We start from the raw sequence: 16,823 nt of genomic DNA, 5'->3' as shown, positions 1-16,823 counted from the left end.
CATAAAGAAAAATCAATACCAATCTTCACAAATGTTACCAAAAAGTAAAGGATATGTCCCAATTCACTCTAGGAGGACAGTATCATCCTGATATGCAAATCAGGAGACAACCCAATAAAACTGCAGGCCAATATTTCTTATGAATATAAATGCAAAAATCTTCAACTAGCAAACTGAATCTAGCCACATATAAAAACAATTATATAGCATTACTAAGTAGAATTTGTACCAGAATTAAGGCTGGTTCAATATACAAAAATCAATTAATTTAATACCCTATGTTAATAGAATAAAGATTAAAACCAAATGAATATTTCAATAAAGGCAGGAAATCATTTAACAAAATGCAACATTCTTTCTTGATTGAAAAAGGAATACTCAACAAACTAGGAACAAAAGCTCATTTCCTCAACCTGATAAAAGGCATCTACAAAAACCCACAGCAAATCTTATAATTAATGGTGAAAGAATAAAAGCTTTCCCCCAAAAGATCAGAAACAAGAAAAGAATTCCCAATCTCGCCACTTCTATGGAGCACCATACTCAAGGTCCTAGGCAGGAAAAAGAAATAAAAAGCAACCAGATTAGAAAGAAAGAAGTAAAACACTCCTGTTCACAGATGACATGATCTTATATATGGAAAATCCCAAAGAATCTAAAAAATTTATTACAGTTAATAAACAAGTCCAATAAGTTTGCAGAATATAATAGCAATATAAAAAGTCAGTTGTATTTCTATATGCAAGCAAAGAACAATCTGAAAATGATATCAAGAAAATAATTCCACTTTTAATACAAATGAAAAGAATAACATACTTCAGGATAAATGTAACCCAAGATATACAATATTTGTAAAGTAAAAACTATAAAACATTGTTGAAAGAATTTAAAGATCTAAATAAATGGAAAAACATCCCATCCAAATTAAAAGCTTTTGTGCTTCAAATGGCTCTATCAAGAGAGTGAGACAATAATTCATAGAATGTGAGAAAATATTTGCAAATCCTGTATCTGATAAGGAGTTTGTATGCAGAATATATAAAGAGCTCTTGCAACAATAAAAAGACAAATAATGCAATTAAAAAATAGGCAAAAGGCTTCTCCAAAGAAGATAAACAAATAGCTAATAAGCACATGAGAAGATACTCAACATCATTAGTCATTAGGGAAATGCAAACCCAAACCACAAAGACAAAAATAATACTATTTTACCCCCACGAGGATAGCTGTAATTAAAAAACAGAGATAAAAGGGGCACCTGGTGGCTCAGTAGGTTAAAGCCTCTGCCTTCAGCTCGGGTCATCACCCCAGGGTCCTGAGATCGAGCCCCATATCGGGCTCTCTGCTCGGCAGGGAGCCTGCTTCCCCCTCTCTCTCTCTGCCTGCCTCTTCATCTACTTGCAATCTCTATTAAATAAATAAAATCTTTAAAAAAAAAAACACCACAGATAAAAACAAGCATTGGCAAGGATGTAGAGAAACTGGAACTTGTAAACAATGCTGGCAAGAATGTAAAATAGTTCAGTTGCTTTGAAGAACAGTTTCACGGTTCTTCAAAAAGTTAAACATTGAGTTAACTGTGATCCAGCAATTGCACTCCTAGGTATATATCCAAGAGAGTTGAAAACATGTCCTCACAAAAAGTTGTACATGATTGTCCATAATAGCATTATTCAGAATAGCCAGAAATGTCCATCAATTGATAAATGGCTCTTCAAAATGTGGTATATTTCCATACAATGGAATATTATTCAGCTACAAAAAGGGAATGAAGTATTAATACCTGCTATGATATGGATGAACTTTGAAAACGTGCTAAGGAAAAGAAACCACACACAAAAGGCCACATGTATGATTCTATTTACATTAAATGTCCAGATAAGCAAATCCACAGAGACTGAAAGTAGATTTGTGTTTGCCAGGGGCGAGGAAGAGAGGAGAATGGGGACTGTGACTCTGAGGCTGATGAAAATGTTCTAGAACCAGATAGTGTTGATGGTTGCACATCTTTGTGATACATTAAAAATCAATGATTTGTGCATTTGAAAAGGTAAACATTATGATGTATAAGCTAAATCTCATTAGAAAGAGGAAAAAAATGACCTAGCTCAGATTTATATTATGCTATCTTATGATCTGGAAACCCCTAGAATACTGAGCTGGAGTTAGTTGTAAATCCTCAATGAAGGAAGTCTGTGGCTGTTTAGTTCTTTTGTTTTGTTTTGTTTTTTAAGATCTCTTACTAACCCAAAGACCAGTCTCACAGGGCAATGAGCTGGCTTTGTGTCTCCCAAACTCCAGGCAAGAATACTGGTGCTAAATGAGGGGATCTGTACAACTGCCCCCACCACTGTAAAGAAAAGTTCAAAACACATCTTACCGCAGCTGGGTTTGCTGCATCCTCTCCACATACAAAGATGGACAGGGCATGGTGTGTTCTAACCTCAGCTCTGCTGTTAACTTATTTAAGCCTCAGTTTCCCTATCTGTAAAACAAGCAGTTGGTACCAAAAGTCTCCTAGGTCTTTTCTAACACAGAGATTCTGAAATCTTCGGAAGGAAATCCCCTTCATCTCCTACTCCTCTACTCCAACACACTCACCCATAAATAAGAAACATTCAGCCATGGCAACTGGGCTATCATTTCTGGCCAAAAAGAGATAGGCTTTGTAAGGTGGTTAATGGAAAAAGAACCAAAAAAGAAGTAAAGCAGCCCAAGGGATGGGATCCTCAGAGACTGAAATCATGCTATCCAGCCAGTTACTAGGTCTGTGAGGTTTGCGACTGGGGCATTGTGGTCCCAATTCCGTTCCCTAGAATGTGAACCTGTGCTCACAGAATGCCTACTCGATACTCCCCATCCTCAGTGCGTGCTTTTCCCTCTGGCAGCACAGAGCAGGTGTCCATGCGGAGCCTCTGCTGAGCTCCTCTTCTCTCCCTTCCTCACCAAGTGAATTTCTCTCAGACTCCAGAGCTCTCGAAGCATTGGCTATTCCCTCAGTGCATGACTTCCCTGAGTGGAGAGGTCAAGGCCTCTGTAATACACTACAGGGCCAGGTGGACAGAGGCACATGTGTACCACTCCAGCTCATACTCTGGGGCCCCTGGCACTAATCTGGTACCAAATGAAAGAAGGGAATGAGGCAGGCTTCAGTCTCTCCTCTGTACACAGAACTGCCCAACAAAACAAATGCTTGGCCATTAACTGAAGGCATCCCCCTTAAGAGGTAGTCCAGCAACCCTCCATTGCTCCCACAGTACCTGGGGTGGAGGTCATGGGCACACCCCCAAAACCTCATCAAACCATCCTCAACCACTCCAAGTGGACTTCCCAGCAAACTTCTGGTGAATTCAGGAGTATGTTTTTCTCCCTCCCCATTATATTTCCAGGATTTTTCAGTGTCCTTGAAAGCTGGGGTCTCTTACTCCCATCTACAGACCACCCCTCAATCTGCTGCTTTTCTCAGTTTTCTAACTACAGGAGATAACCACACTCCCAGTGTGGTCAACCCATAGGCAAGGACCCGGGGATGGGTTCAGAGGAGCGAGTAAGGAAAAGCTCACCATTCCAGGGCTACTCCAAAGAACCCGCTTCTTCCAGTTCTTTAAGGAGCATCCTCAATGGACGGACAGATAATCAGATGGCCATTCCACTCCCACCCTAGGGGACAGGCAGAACCTAGAGGCACCAAGCTCCCCACCCCAGGGATGGGAGCACTCCCCCCAGACACAATTGAAGAAGTCTGAATGAGAATGTCATGCACAACCTCTCACAGGACCGAGGCCACCCATCTCTCTGTTTAATTGAGCTTCTGAAATCATTCTTTATAATGAGATCTGCCATGCCTCTCTTTTATTTCCTGCTATACAGTAGATAAAGGAGTAAAGTCCACTGTGAGAGCCTGTAAAATCAAGATAACAGTGATCAAGAGGAGCCATTACCTGGAATATGACTTGACTCGCTTCTTGGCCTTCAAAAATAGAAAAGGTCATGGGTTCCAGGGGTCCACTAAACTTCCTCTCTTGGCTATATCCAGTTGTCTGTTAAAAAAAAAAAGGAAAGACAAAGAGAAAATTGGCATACCCATCCTTATGAATAGACACGTGCCTCTTGCTTCTAGGACTGATGCAGGAAACACACGATTCTAACCTAGCTCAAAACAGTGCAAAATGTAGTCAAAACAGGTAGAAAGAGATTTGGGATATTACTGAGCTTCTACTATGTCAAGATGGCTTGCCATGAGCCTTTTGCCGTTTTTCTCATTCTACCGTTCCAGCAGTCACCCTGTGGGGAGAATATTAATGCTCCCATGTTACAAGTGAGGCTCATGGAAGTGAAGCTACTTGCCCAAAATAAATTCTGTAAGTGGCTGATGGGGCACACACACACAGGGATCTGACGGAAAAGAAGTTTCTATCTTCCCACAATGCCACTCTGCCTTCTACATACCCAGCAGCTTTATACCAGCTCCTTCAATCCCCTCTCCTCTACTCCTGTTAGTTTATAAGAACATTTCTGGCAGATTGCCAGCACCCTACAGTTCACAGTCATTTCAAGAACAACTGAATTTATAAGGGAGAGAAATATGTAGATGTGTTGAGCCCAGTGCTTACTCAGCACACTGTTACATGGTAGATTTTAATCAAATCTGAATCTGAATTTGAACTGCGACTTCAAGAAACACAGTTTTAACATTTGATTAGCAATTTATACTCATATAGGAAGAAAAAAAAAAGAGAACAAAACGTTTACTTCAAGCAGTAGCCCTACGGTGTTTCTAAAGCCCAAAGCCCCTGAACTTGGCAGGCAAGCAGACTCTGCAGACCCCCAGATCTAGGCTGGAGTAGCGGTTTGTGGTGGCTGGGACAGGGAGAAGAGAAATTGGTATGTGCTCTGCTCAGTCCTAAGCAGTTAATCCTGACAACAGCCTGGGGACACATGCTTCCTGTTAGCTCTGTTTTACAGGCGATGAGACCAAGATGCTGCGAGGTGAAGCAATTTGCCCAGGTAGGGACGGAAAGCAGGATTCGAACCTATGACTCTGCTATGGGTGCTCTCAGCCACCATGCCCCACTACCCACCCAAGAGAGCAAAAAGTGGCCAGGACAACCTGGCAGGAATACAGGGTTATCACTCCCACCATTCCCAGCCCAGGAGGATGCGGAACTTACCACAGCAGCTCCTGCCACCCTCCATCTCCCACCACAACTGTCGCTCTAAAGTGAAGCTGAACATAACAGGCAGTACACGGGGGGCTCAGCCAGCCATCAACCCCCCCACAGAGAACACCCTCTAGAATGAGGGACTCAGCACCCATACCTGATGCTTGTTTCCCCTCCCTTGAAAAGCCAAGAGGTCTCTTTTCCAGATTCCCCTGCAGCTATCAGGGCAGCCAAGGGACCCAGTTTTGGTTCATGAAACAAAAGGTGACATCTGCTGTGGGGCGGGGGCGTGGGGAGGGTTGGTCAAGCTTTTATTTTCCCAATGAAGAAGGACAGATGTGGCTGAATTTGCCACCCCCTTCCCTGTTGCTCTTGCTCAGACAATGGACCTCATGTCTATGGCTGTGGTGGTCCTCATGAAACCATGAGGGGACAAACCAGCTCAAATAATGGGGGAGCAAAGAGAAAGAAGCTCAAGTCCCTGGTAATATCACAGAAATGCAAAACCACTTTGGGCTGCCCACTTGAGGCTTCTTGTTATCTGAGGAAAATGAACTCTCCTTACTAGAGCTGCTCCAAAGTTGAACTTCCTGTTGCCTATACCAAAAGCATTCTTAACTGACCAAATCATTTTATAGACTTCTAGCGCATAACTCCTTTTAAGGACTATCGTGCTCTGGGGTCTCTTTCTCCCTGTACTTCTTTTCCACACCTTCTCTGGAGGGCGGGACACAAGAGCTGGGGACAGATGTCCAGGCACTGCCACGGTTGGTACAAGACAAGGATGGCCCTTCCTGGGAGGCCACTAGTTAACAGCAAACTGCCTTCGTCAGCTTTCAGCTCACGTCAGCGAGGGCCAGTCATTCAGCAGTTCACACCAGTCAGCGATGGCATCTGGACGAAACCCGCATTAGTCAGTCTCTCTCAGTGGCAAGGTTCAAAGTCGAGTTCTCATAACAGGACAGCAAATCTCCCTTCTTGTCATTAACGTGGCTATCTGAGCTATAAAGATTTCAAAATGCGCCTGCATGTCATGAGTCATCAAGTCATACTGCCAGAACTGGGAAGGACGGTGTGGGGGGAACTTGTGAAAGAAAAAGAGGGTCCATGCAGGAGTTGGAGGGATAATGCCCACCATCTTGCACAAAGAGATAAAAGGGAGGCAAGGGAATGGAACTGACACTTTTTAATGTTTCCTGTGCAACAGCTATGCGGCTAGACACCCCCCACCCCCGCCACACGCACACACACACATATCATTTCTTCCGATTCCGAGTATCTCCAGAGAAGTCCCACAGCAGAGACAGATAATGTGGGATGAAACCAGCTCTGCTGAGCCACCAAGCCCCAACTCTGAGCCACACTGTTACCCTGCCTTCCTGGCCAGCAAAGGACACACGCGGCTGCCAGATCTGCCTGCCCGGTAGCCGTCCTCATCACACTCTCCAGCAAGACTTCTCTGCAGGGATTAGAAAGTATTTACGCCAAACTCTTCTTCCTTCTAGAGAAAATATAGTCCCAGGCATAACTCTAAAGTAGGTGGCTTCTCCTGGATTTCTCTGCCTCCCTATTCAGCACCCTTTCCCAAACCCGGATCACTCTCTTTCTCTTTAGCGTCCTTGCAATATATTCATACAGTGTTTCTCACCCCTGTGGAAACCAGTGCTCAGAAAAGAACAGGAGAGCCACTGGGAGTATGGGATAAAAGACCGGCAATCATTTTACATCACTATCTCTGCTGAATAAAGCTTTATGCTGAAGGAAAGCTCCAACTAGACTTCCAGTCTTCATATGAGAGGGCTTGGAAGCAGGGGTGAGTGGAGGTGGGAGAGAGAAGTGACTCCATCCTAATGCCCCTACAATCCCGCCCCACAGCTAGCAAAACCCCCTTCCCACCACCAGACACATCTGCACACGTGGCTAGGCTCCGGGCAAGGCTCTTGCTGCCAGCGGGGCTTTGGACACTCTTTCTTTCTCTAGGTAGGAGACCCAATGCGTTGAGATTAGAGAGAAGGAAAAATTACATCCCATCTTTTATCCAGGGAAAAAAAAAAAAAAACGCATGTCCCATTCTCAGACAAGATAAGCCCACTAATATCAAATTATTTTGACAGAATCTCCTCTTAGATCTCATTGTTTCCTAATATAAGTCCATAATTATGTATTTAATTTCTACCCTACCCCTGGTGTGGTGCTGTGCTGAGGCTACAAAACATGACTAAAAGATAGTCCTCCTCATGGAAGTCAAAGTCCATATGTGTGTAGACACTGACTATTTAAAATGCTACAGTACAGGGCACCTGGGTGACTCAGTCAGTTAAGTGTCTGACTCTTGATCTCCACTCAGATCTTGATTTCAGAGTCATGAGTTCAAGTCCCCATTGGGCTCCATGCTGGGCGTGGAGCCTACTTTTTAAAAAAAGTAAAAGTAAAATGCTATAGTAATAATAGTAACAGCCAATAATAATAATAGTCAATATTTTTCCAGTGCTTAGAGTGTGCCTGCCACTGGTCCAAGGGCTTTACAAATGCATTATCTCATTTAATTGCCACAACAACCAATAAGGCAAGTACTCTTATTAGATTCATTTCACAGGGCAGAAAACTGAGGTTCAGAGCTTAAATAACTCACCCAAGCTCCTATCACTAGGAAGTGGCAGTGCCAGTTTTGTACCCAGGACTGACTTCACTACTACGCCGTGATAATACAGATAGCAAAGGACATTTGAGGGATGAGAAAGGAGAGAAGTCGAGAGGGGATGTTTGACCTAGTCCTTATACAGTCCTAGTGACAAGCTTTGAGCCCCTGGTCTGTGCAGAGGCACTTTGTTCATAAAATGTGAGCTGTAGCTCCCTGCTCCACCCCCAGGAGGAAGGCTCTGGTAGGTTGACAAGTTTGGCTCTATTTCATTCTATAAATATTCTAAACAGTGAGGACTCTGGAGGGCTCTCGGGAACTCAGAATTCAATGTTATTTTGGGGTCCCAGAAGAAAGGAGCCATGATTTGAGGTATGAGGATCTAGTAACTTCCTTCTAAGAGAACCAAATCCTTCCCCATAAGCTTGCTTCATAACACAACGGATTGTTGGGCAAGTATATGATCTTTGTGAGCCTCATGAATAAAACAAAGTTGGCACCCCACTATCTACCCAAGATTGAGGGCTGGGTCTCTCCAGGTTCCATCCAGCTCCAACCTGTAGAAGCCTGTCATTGAGAGGGTTGGCTCAACAAACGGCTAAAGACAACTCTGACCAGAAAACTCCAAACCATATATGGGAAGAAAAGCACAGAGCAGAACAGGGTTAGAAATAGAGAAAATGCTTTTCTTAATATTTCAGTGTTAATTTTTCACGGTCAAAGTAAAAAAAAAAAAAAGCCAAGATTAAGGGAAATAAACTAATATACACATACATACATAGACTATATATACAAATACACTTATACAAATACTAATTTATGCTTCAGTATACTTTTCTTTCTAGTTCTCTCAGCTATACATGAAGGTCTAAATATGATTTAGATTTGTTTTAAGCCTGGCCCATTAAGTGGTACTGGCTCTTAAGAGCTGAGAAAAAGTACCTCCCTGGTTGAAGGATAGACATATGACTTATAGCCATTTCATTGTAAATACATTAGGACAAACTACAGGTCCTTTGACTTTTTTTAAGTCATAATAATTATTCTTTCCCTGATATGAGGTAGGAAAAGGTCAGAAAATATTCTAGTAACTAAATAAAGAACATCTTCTTACCAAATAAAGCATAAGGAGACACAAGCAATTCAGTTGGGCTTGCATCATTGTGGTTTTCTGTACTGAAACTCCTGTGAATAAACCAGAGATTAAAAGCAATTAGTTACCAGTCTGTTAAAATCACATCTTTCCAGCCTGAAAGGATCACTGGACAATATCCAGTTATAAGACAGCTTCTTCTCTTTAGGGAATAACTCAGTCTTCCAGAAACTTCACGATACCTCATGCACAGGAACCCACAAGTCAACATCTCAAAGGAAGCTCATGGTAATTCCATTTCTTTAACTGCTTCACTTTATTATAATTATCTCCATTTACAGGTCTTAACTGATAGAAAAGAAGTATAGTCTTTACTTTTATTATACACATGGGAAAGATACGTTTTGGCAAATGCCAGAATAACTAGATACTAACATTTTAGTGGTTCTGATACAAAGCTGCAAATACATGAGATTCCTCAAGCAGAAAGAACCCAAGAATGTTCAGAGTCCTTCATTCAAAAACCTCACCAGCCAGACTTTGGTCTTCTAAACATTGTAGTTAACTAGGCAATACTCCTAAGGAAAAAGTGTACTTCTTATTACTCTAAAAGCAACCAAATAAGAATCCATACTCTGTCCTTATTCTCTTCTACTCAGTATTATTTTTTTCTTTCTTGAGGCTTCACATTTTTTAGAAATTATAACTTTCACCCAGAGATACATCATGACTAACTGATTTTAAGCTCTGATATAAATTTTCCACATGGTCTATAAAGCAAGGTTGTTGCCTGTCATAATACTGGACTGGCAAAACAATACCAAAAATCGACAAAATGAGAAATGTACTCATTTCACTAAAATTCCAATCACTTCATTATCTCTAGGGATTAAGGACAATCCTGTTTCATCTTTTTCTTTCTTTTTCTTACATTTTTCTACATTGAATTTTTTTATTATGTTATGTTAGTCACTATACATCATTAGCTTTTGATGTAGTATTCCAAGATTCATGGTTTGTGTATAACACCCAGTACTCCATGCAAAATGTGCCCTCCTTTAACTTACTGATATAATCAGAATGAAAAAGTGGTAAATGATTACTGAAATTCAAACCACTCTAAAAATGTAGCCCTTGAAATTTTTTTAATTCTTCACATTTGGATAGCTTATATTTGATGAAAAAGTTCATCCTGTTTTAGCTGCACAAATGCCACAAATGCCCTGGGAGATAAAGATAGAAATAAAGCATTTATTAAGTATCAGCTATGAGGTAGATATAGGGAGGGGCCTTTGCAAACAGTATATGGTCAGTGGATTCTGAGTCAGAAAGCCTGGACCAGAAACTCAGCTCTGCCTTTCACTAGCTGTACTGCCATGGTTATATCACTTAATTTCCCCATGCCTCAGTTTCCTCAAACAGAAAATACATACCAATTGCTCGATAATAAATGTGTAAGTTTCTCACAGAAACAATGAGTTAGGAAATGTTATGCTTATTTTATATAGAAGGACATGGAGGTTCAAAGTTAAGTGATTTGCCCAGTACATAAGTAGGAAGGGTTGTTGCCCTGCTTCCAGCCAGACCTGTCAGATCCCAAAGACCCAAACCTCTTTGAACTCTTTCTATGTTACTGTACATAGTGTGGGAGCTGCAGAGATATGGATGTAGGCACAGAGAAACAGATACGTAAAATGTATATATTGTTTCTACATGCTAAGTCCAGGAAGAAAACTTTCCCAAGGTTCTCTAACTATTTTAAGGAAGAGCTAGGGTTAAAACCCTTCAGGTCGGGGCGCCTGGTGGCTCAGTGGGTTAAAGCCTCTGCCTTCGGCTCAGGCCATGATCCCAGGGTCCTGAGATCGAGCCCCATATCGGGCTCTCTGCTTAGCGCGGAGCCTGCTTCCTCCTCTCTCTCTCTCCGCCTGCCTCTCTGCCTACTTGTGATCTCTGTCTGTCAAATAAATAAATAAAATATTAAAAAAATAAATAAATAAAACCCTTCAGGACAGTCAGATTCATAAATTCTGTGAATGTTTAGAAATTAGCTTTTGCAGCAGAATTAATTTGGTTGTTGTATTCAAACATCATTTTAGAATTGGCTCATTATCTTAAACACAAACAAGATATTTTTCTACTGCTTTCGACTGCTGATGTGGTGTGGAGACACATGGAAATAAATAACAATGCCAGGCTCTAGCATACTGCAATATGAAATATGTAAATGAAGAAATTATTCAGTCTAACTTGTTTTTGTTTTGTTTTGTTTTGACCTTGCAAAATGCACCTGATTAGCTTCTAAGAGAAGTAGGAATAAAGACACTAGTGGCACATTTGGGGCTCATTCTTCTCAAGCTCCTGGGCATTCAAGAGCTTTCAAATACTGGCCCCCGACTTACTCTTCCAGCCTTCTCTCCCACTCCCTCCCTGCGCTCAGTCACGCAGTCTACCCAGATGGACTCTGCACCCTCAGCCTTCCTGCCTCCCTGCTTTGACACGTGCTGCCCACCCCACCCAACACAGGGCCAGCTGGAAGAGATGCACCGTCAATATTTGCATCAGGAAGTTGGATTGAGCTTGTCCCTCCTCGCTTCTATGCATACTACTTGTATACCTTACCTCCTGGGTCCAACTTGCTCGTTGATTTTAAAAGCATTGAATTATTTTAAAAAGCTTCTCTGTGCTAAGCCGTGGGATAACCAAATAAGGGGTACAGAGTCTGCCTTCAAGGAGTTAGAAACCAAATCCTACTTCCTTCATGAAATCTTTCCTGATTCCCAGCCACAAGTGTCTTCCTCTCAAAGCCCCTTGTACTGGCATTTTTAAAAATCATTTATTTATGTATCTGTGTTATCACCTGTGCTAGAAAGCAAAATCCTTCAAGGCAGAGGCCTTATTTTAAAAAGTTTTTTGAACCTCTCACAGCTTGTCATGCGATGCCTTGCGTATATTAAGCCCTCAACAGATGTTTGTTAAATTCTAAAACATTTTAATTATCTAACAGTGATAGCCTATGAATTTACCCAATCTTTAAGAGCCTCCAGAATAAACATAAAATGTTCAAGGAAACTAATTTGAGATTTAAAGATTTGTTTTGATGCAAAGTCACAGATTTTTATTGTCGATGAAAAGGGTCGCTTCTCTTTTAAATACGCTAATAGATTTCTGCGCAGTAAATAGGTTAAGAACCGGTTGATACATATCATCTCTCCTGGAACTGATTTTTCAGTGCTTTTAATCTCCCAAAGACATATATACTGAACGGTAGAAAAACACATGCAAATAAAATAAATGCCTTATTTTAGTCAGATGCTCAGGCCACCATCTGTGATGTTTTAAGGAATCAGAAAAGTGAACAAAGCAATGCACTTCTCCTTTATTTGGTCATTTACAGTTAGTCTCATCCCTCACAGAGAGGTTTCCAGGGGGAAATGGTGGTGATTGCTTTTTCCACCTCCATACCTAGGCTTCCTTGATTCATGTGCAGACCATTCTACAGTGCAGTACCACTGTTGGGAGCCCGGACCCTGGAGTTCGACCAGCCGGCTCCCTCAGGGACTGTGTCTACTCATCCTTAAGCAGGGATGATCAGGGTGCCTCCCTGAGAGATTTATGGGGTTCAATGAGTTCCTGTTTTGAACAGCGTTTGTTAAATAAAAATTCATTTTGCCACCCCCGTGTGCTTCGCCAGAACTTTGAACATTGTCCTACAGAATGTCTCCTCCATGGTCCCTGGCTGTCAGTGGCCCTGACAATGAGATGACCCAAGAAGCAGCCTTCATGGCGGCAACATCCTTACGGCCCAGTGAAGCAGTGAGGCAAAGCCTTTATCTCCAGGCATATGGGCAAACCACGCTAATGTGGGGATTATGCCTGAAGGGAATTTTAGCCTCTTAAACAGGCCTTGCCTCTATTTCCTCTTTGCATGGACATCATTCCACTAATGGGTGTCACATCCTGGATCATACTATTGCTGGAGGGAAAGCACGGCTTATAACTGAAACCGCCTAAAAGCACCAAGCCACACGCACTTGGTAGATTTCTTCCCCAACACCACTTGGAAAAGGACTGGAGCACGTTTCTAGATAATTCAGTGACGTTTTATCTGAACTCCCTGAAATGGTTGATATTACCATCTGCTAGGAATTTGTGCTGTTGTTGGGGTTTCCCTCAGGCACAAGGACTGAATTCAGACAGTTTCTATGGTAACTATCTGAGAGGCCAAGCACGTCCTTAGCAACACAGGTCAAAGGTTTTTTGGGGGGTGGGGAAGGAATTTTGAAAAGCCACCACCACTAGCTTTTAACCATGGACCACTGAGAAATACACAATCAGGGCTGCTGGCCTTGCTGCTTTGGGCTGATGCCCTGATTACCACAGCCCACAAAACACACATCTCCCCGCACCCTGCATCTGGGTCCAGCCTGAACAACAGTGCAGAAGCAGCTAACACTTACTGAAAACGACTTGCCAGGCACCTGCTGCGACTTCTCTATGTGTTACCTTACTGATTTCTCATGAGAACCCTATGAAGCAGGGACTATGGAAACATCTGCCTCTTAGCAAAAATCAAAAGGTGAGGGTCAAAGAAGTTGAGAAATTTGCCTCAGATCATACTGCCTGGCTAGTTCTACACCTGTGCTCTTATTCATAAAAATAACAAGACATCTGGTATCACTTTATCCATTACACACCTTCCAAAAATTCAAAAAATTTCTCTTTTTTCTTTCTTTCTTTTTTCCTTTTTTTTTTTTTTTGAGAGAGAATGTGAGTAGAGGAGGAGCAGAGTGAGAGATTCTCAAGCAGACTCCACACTCAGCGTGGAGCCCAACACAGGAATCAGTTTCATGACTCTGTGATCATGACCTGAGCAGAAATCAAGAGCCAGGTGTTTTAACAACTGAGCTACCCAGGCAACCCATTTTTTTTTAATAGATTTGATTAACTGATTTGAAAGAGAGAGAGAGAGCATGAACAGTGGGGCAGAGGGAGAGACACAAGCCGACTCCCCACTGAGGAGGAGAAATTTGGACACAGAGACACACCAGGAGGTAAGACAACGTGGACCCATAGGGGAAGACGGCCATCTACAAGCAGAATGGAAGGGCCGCAAACAGACCCTCGTGACCCCCAGAAGGTACCAACCCTGCTGACACCTTGACTTTGGCTGTCTAGCCTCCAGAACTGTGAGACAACATATTCCTGTAGTTTAAGCCACCCCCATCTGTGGTACTTTGTTACGCCAGCCCTAGCAAACTCTTCCCGCAAGGAAGTCTGGTTTTGAGTGAGAAAGGCACCATCCTTGCAGGATAGAGGTGGCCTGGGACAGGCCTGTGTTCAGTTATCACACATGCAGTGCTCATGGCATCTCAGGGGTCCCCTCAAAGCTTGATTAATTCTCCTGCTGGGTTCCAATTCCTCCAAGAGGCATTTTTAGACACTCTTGTCATTTCCCCATTTATCTGAGTAAGGACATGGAATTCCTACATCCCAGGTCTCTAAACCTTCAATAACTCAACACGTAAGCATCGATTTTTTTCTCCCCCTTGCAAAAAGCTCAATGATAGGCAAACCTTAAAAAGACTTAGTCATCTCTCATCCTTTAAAAAAAAAAAAAATAGAAGGCATTAAGGGCTTTGAATTCAAGTAATTTACCCTGCTCGAAGGTTGAACTATGCATTTCCAAAGAACAAAGAAGGTGCAGGAGGAGAGGACTAGAAAATTTGTTTTCAACTATCATAGGTGAAGTGGGCAGGAGAGGATGTGACTAGAATTCATAATACCACCAGGACCAAACAGCACTACATACCCTGTGCACCCTTTATTGTACCTCTGCACTGCATATTGCTAAAATCAGCATAAATTATAAAGCAAGGCCAGATAGGAATAAAGATCAGATTAAAAAGCCTGCTCGCACCGTTGTTCATCAAGTCATGTTCAAATCAATCATGCCCATCTTTTGGGTCTCACTCGCAAATCTCTGGCACCAATTACATCTCTTACAGTTTAGAAAAATCACAGGAAGATCTGACCGATGTGCACTCTTGACAAATTAGAGACCCAATAGAAGTGGCCATTAATAAGCTAGAAATAAACAGGCAGGCATAAAAGCAAGGCTGCTGTCTTGCATTTCAGACTGATTTTGGAGGAAGAAAGACAAGCAGGGAAGGGGGTCCCCCACCCCAACACACAAATATAAGTCTCTCACTAAGCTTTTGTAATACAGATGTGCCAATTTTTTGGTATATGCAAATCTGGATTTACACACATACAAAACTGAGGGTGATTATTTGTTGTATCAGTAGGTTCACGGTCAGATGAACAAGCTCATGAGAGATACATGCACGCCCCCCCCCCCCGCCCGCCAACAGGACTTATAAAATTTTAAATCTATATGATCAATTTAAATACAAATTACTACCATAATTATTCTTGTTAAAGAAAAAAGGAGCTCTAAGGAATATTTTGAGACCTGTGTTTAAGCTTATCCCCGGCTAGCTTTCATTCCACCCAACACTCCCTGGAAGTGAGTGAGGGAAGGAGAAGCTCCCCTCAGAGCCACACAGAGTGCCCAACCCTGAACAAAATGATAGTTGGGGGAGGTCAAAGGGAAGGAGGTGCCCTCATGGGAATAGGAATAGCCATGGTGCTTCCCTGACATCTCAAGCAGCCTGGCAGCAAGGATGTCAGTGCTGAATTCCCTCTGGTATCCAGGTTTACACCTCAGAAACCCCAGGAGGAAGCGAGGGAAGAATTTGCTTTCCTCCACATGTCAGAACATCATAAGGGCCTTCCCTGGCCTAAAGAGGAAGATGGGAATTACTATTTCTCATAAAAGACAGCTTAATTATTTTTGACAAACGGTTTCCTCATGTATTATACAACAGTTATTTTGACTTATAAAGCATACAGATCAGCATTTTGTCAAGATAATAAAATCACACATTCCATCCTTAGAAAATCAGTATGAGGTAAATCTGAATTAGATTTCATCCCATCAGGTTTAGATACAGAGATTAAAAACCAAAAAAAAAAAAAAAAAAACAAAAGAAAACAAAATCCCCAGACACTTGCTGTAATACTAGCTCATTTATAAAGTAGCCCAGAGACAAGGATTCTCCTGACAAAAATGTGCAGTCGTGCAGTGTGACAGGTTCAGTTTCCAATCCCTGTAGTTAGATCATAACTGACTACTGGGATGGGCAAGAGAATCAAAGAAATATAAATTTAATCCTATCTCCATAAAGAACACCATGCCCCTATGATACCTCACTCATGAGTTAGTTTTGTATAGTTGAAAAAAATTTTTTTAATTAGCTAGTATTTTATGAGCATGTACCAAGTTAAGCACCTTGGACAACTTATTTCATTTAAATAGCACAACAGTCCTGTAAGGTAGGTACTGTTGTCATCCTACAGAAAGGAAACTGAGCTCAGAGACATTGAGGACAGGGTGTCAGTCTGACTGCAGAAACCAAGCATAGAACCCTCCCTCTGAGGAAGAGGTGCTCATCCGTAGTTTAAACATTCTTGAAGGGCACAAATCTACCATTTTGACTGCTCTTTGTCTTTTGCAAGAACGCAAGTCTTAATATTTGAAGATAATTCAAGTGTGGTAAGAAGTTATTGATTCAGACTATCATGGGTGAGACGATTCACAGTATGTGAGTCTTCCAGAATCTTTTAAGAGAAATTGAGTTTTCTTTGTGCCATATGCACAATAACCAGGTAGAGCTTGGGCTGTTATATATGCTTAAGTGAAAAATCAACTTCTTTAGTACTTCAACCATTAAGTATATATGTTTTTATTACATTTATATTTAGTGTACCTCCATAAACATTTCTGTTTGTTCTCACAAGTAACAAATAGGTAGATAGATATTCCTGTAACAAACTGAGGTACTTTTCTCTTGTTGAATCAATGAGTAGA

General features: G+C 41.8%; 1 protein-coding gene across 4 annotated transcripts in view; it reads right to left on the bottom strand.

Annotated features, from left to right (window-relative positions):
- The window catches only part of CDH17 (cadherin 17), a gene marked incomplete at its 5' end in the record, with an annotated part of 52,148 nt that extends 43,186 nt beyond the window's left edge, over positions 1–8,962 (bottom strand). For 3 of the 4 annotated variants that reach the window (XM_080802859.1, XM_080802857.1, XM_080802858.1), the window contains one exon: positions 3,942–4,007. In XM_080802859.1, coding sequence (XP_080658985.1) covers positions 3,942–3,992 — 51 coding nt within the window. Of the gene's footprint in view, positions 1–3,941; positions 4,041–8,914 lie in introns of those variants that run through there. The other variant, XM_080802856.1, reaches the window with a different exon arrangement.
- Between the last annotated feature and the right edge of the window lie 7,861 nt (positions 8,963–16,823).

This window comes from Martes martes (genome assembly GCF_963455335.1).
Source record: "Martes martes genome assembly, chromosome: 4".
NCBI lineage: Eukaryota > Metazoa > Chordata > Mammalia > Carnivora > Mustelidae > Martes > Martes martes.
This window is presented reverse-complemented; position numbering and strand designations above follow the sequence as displayed.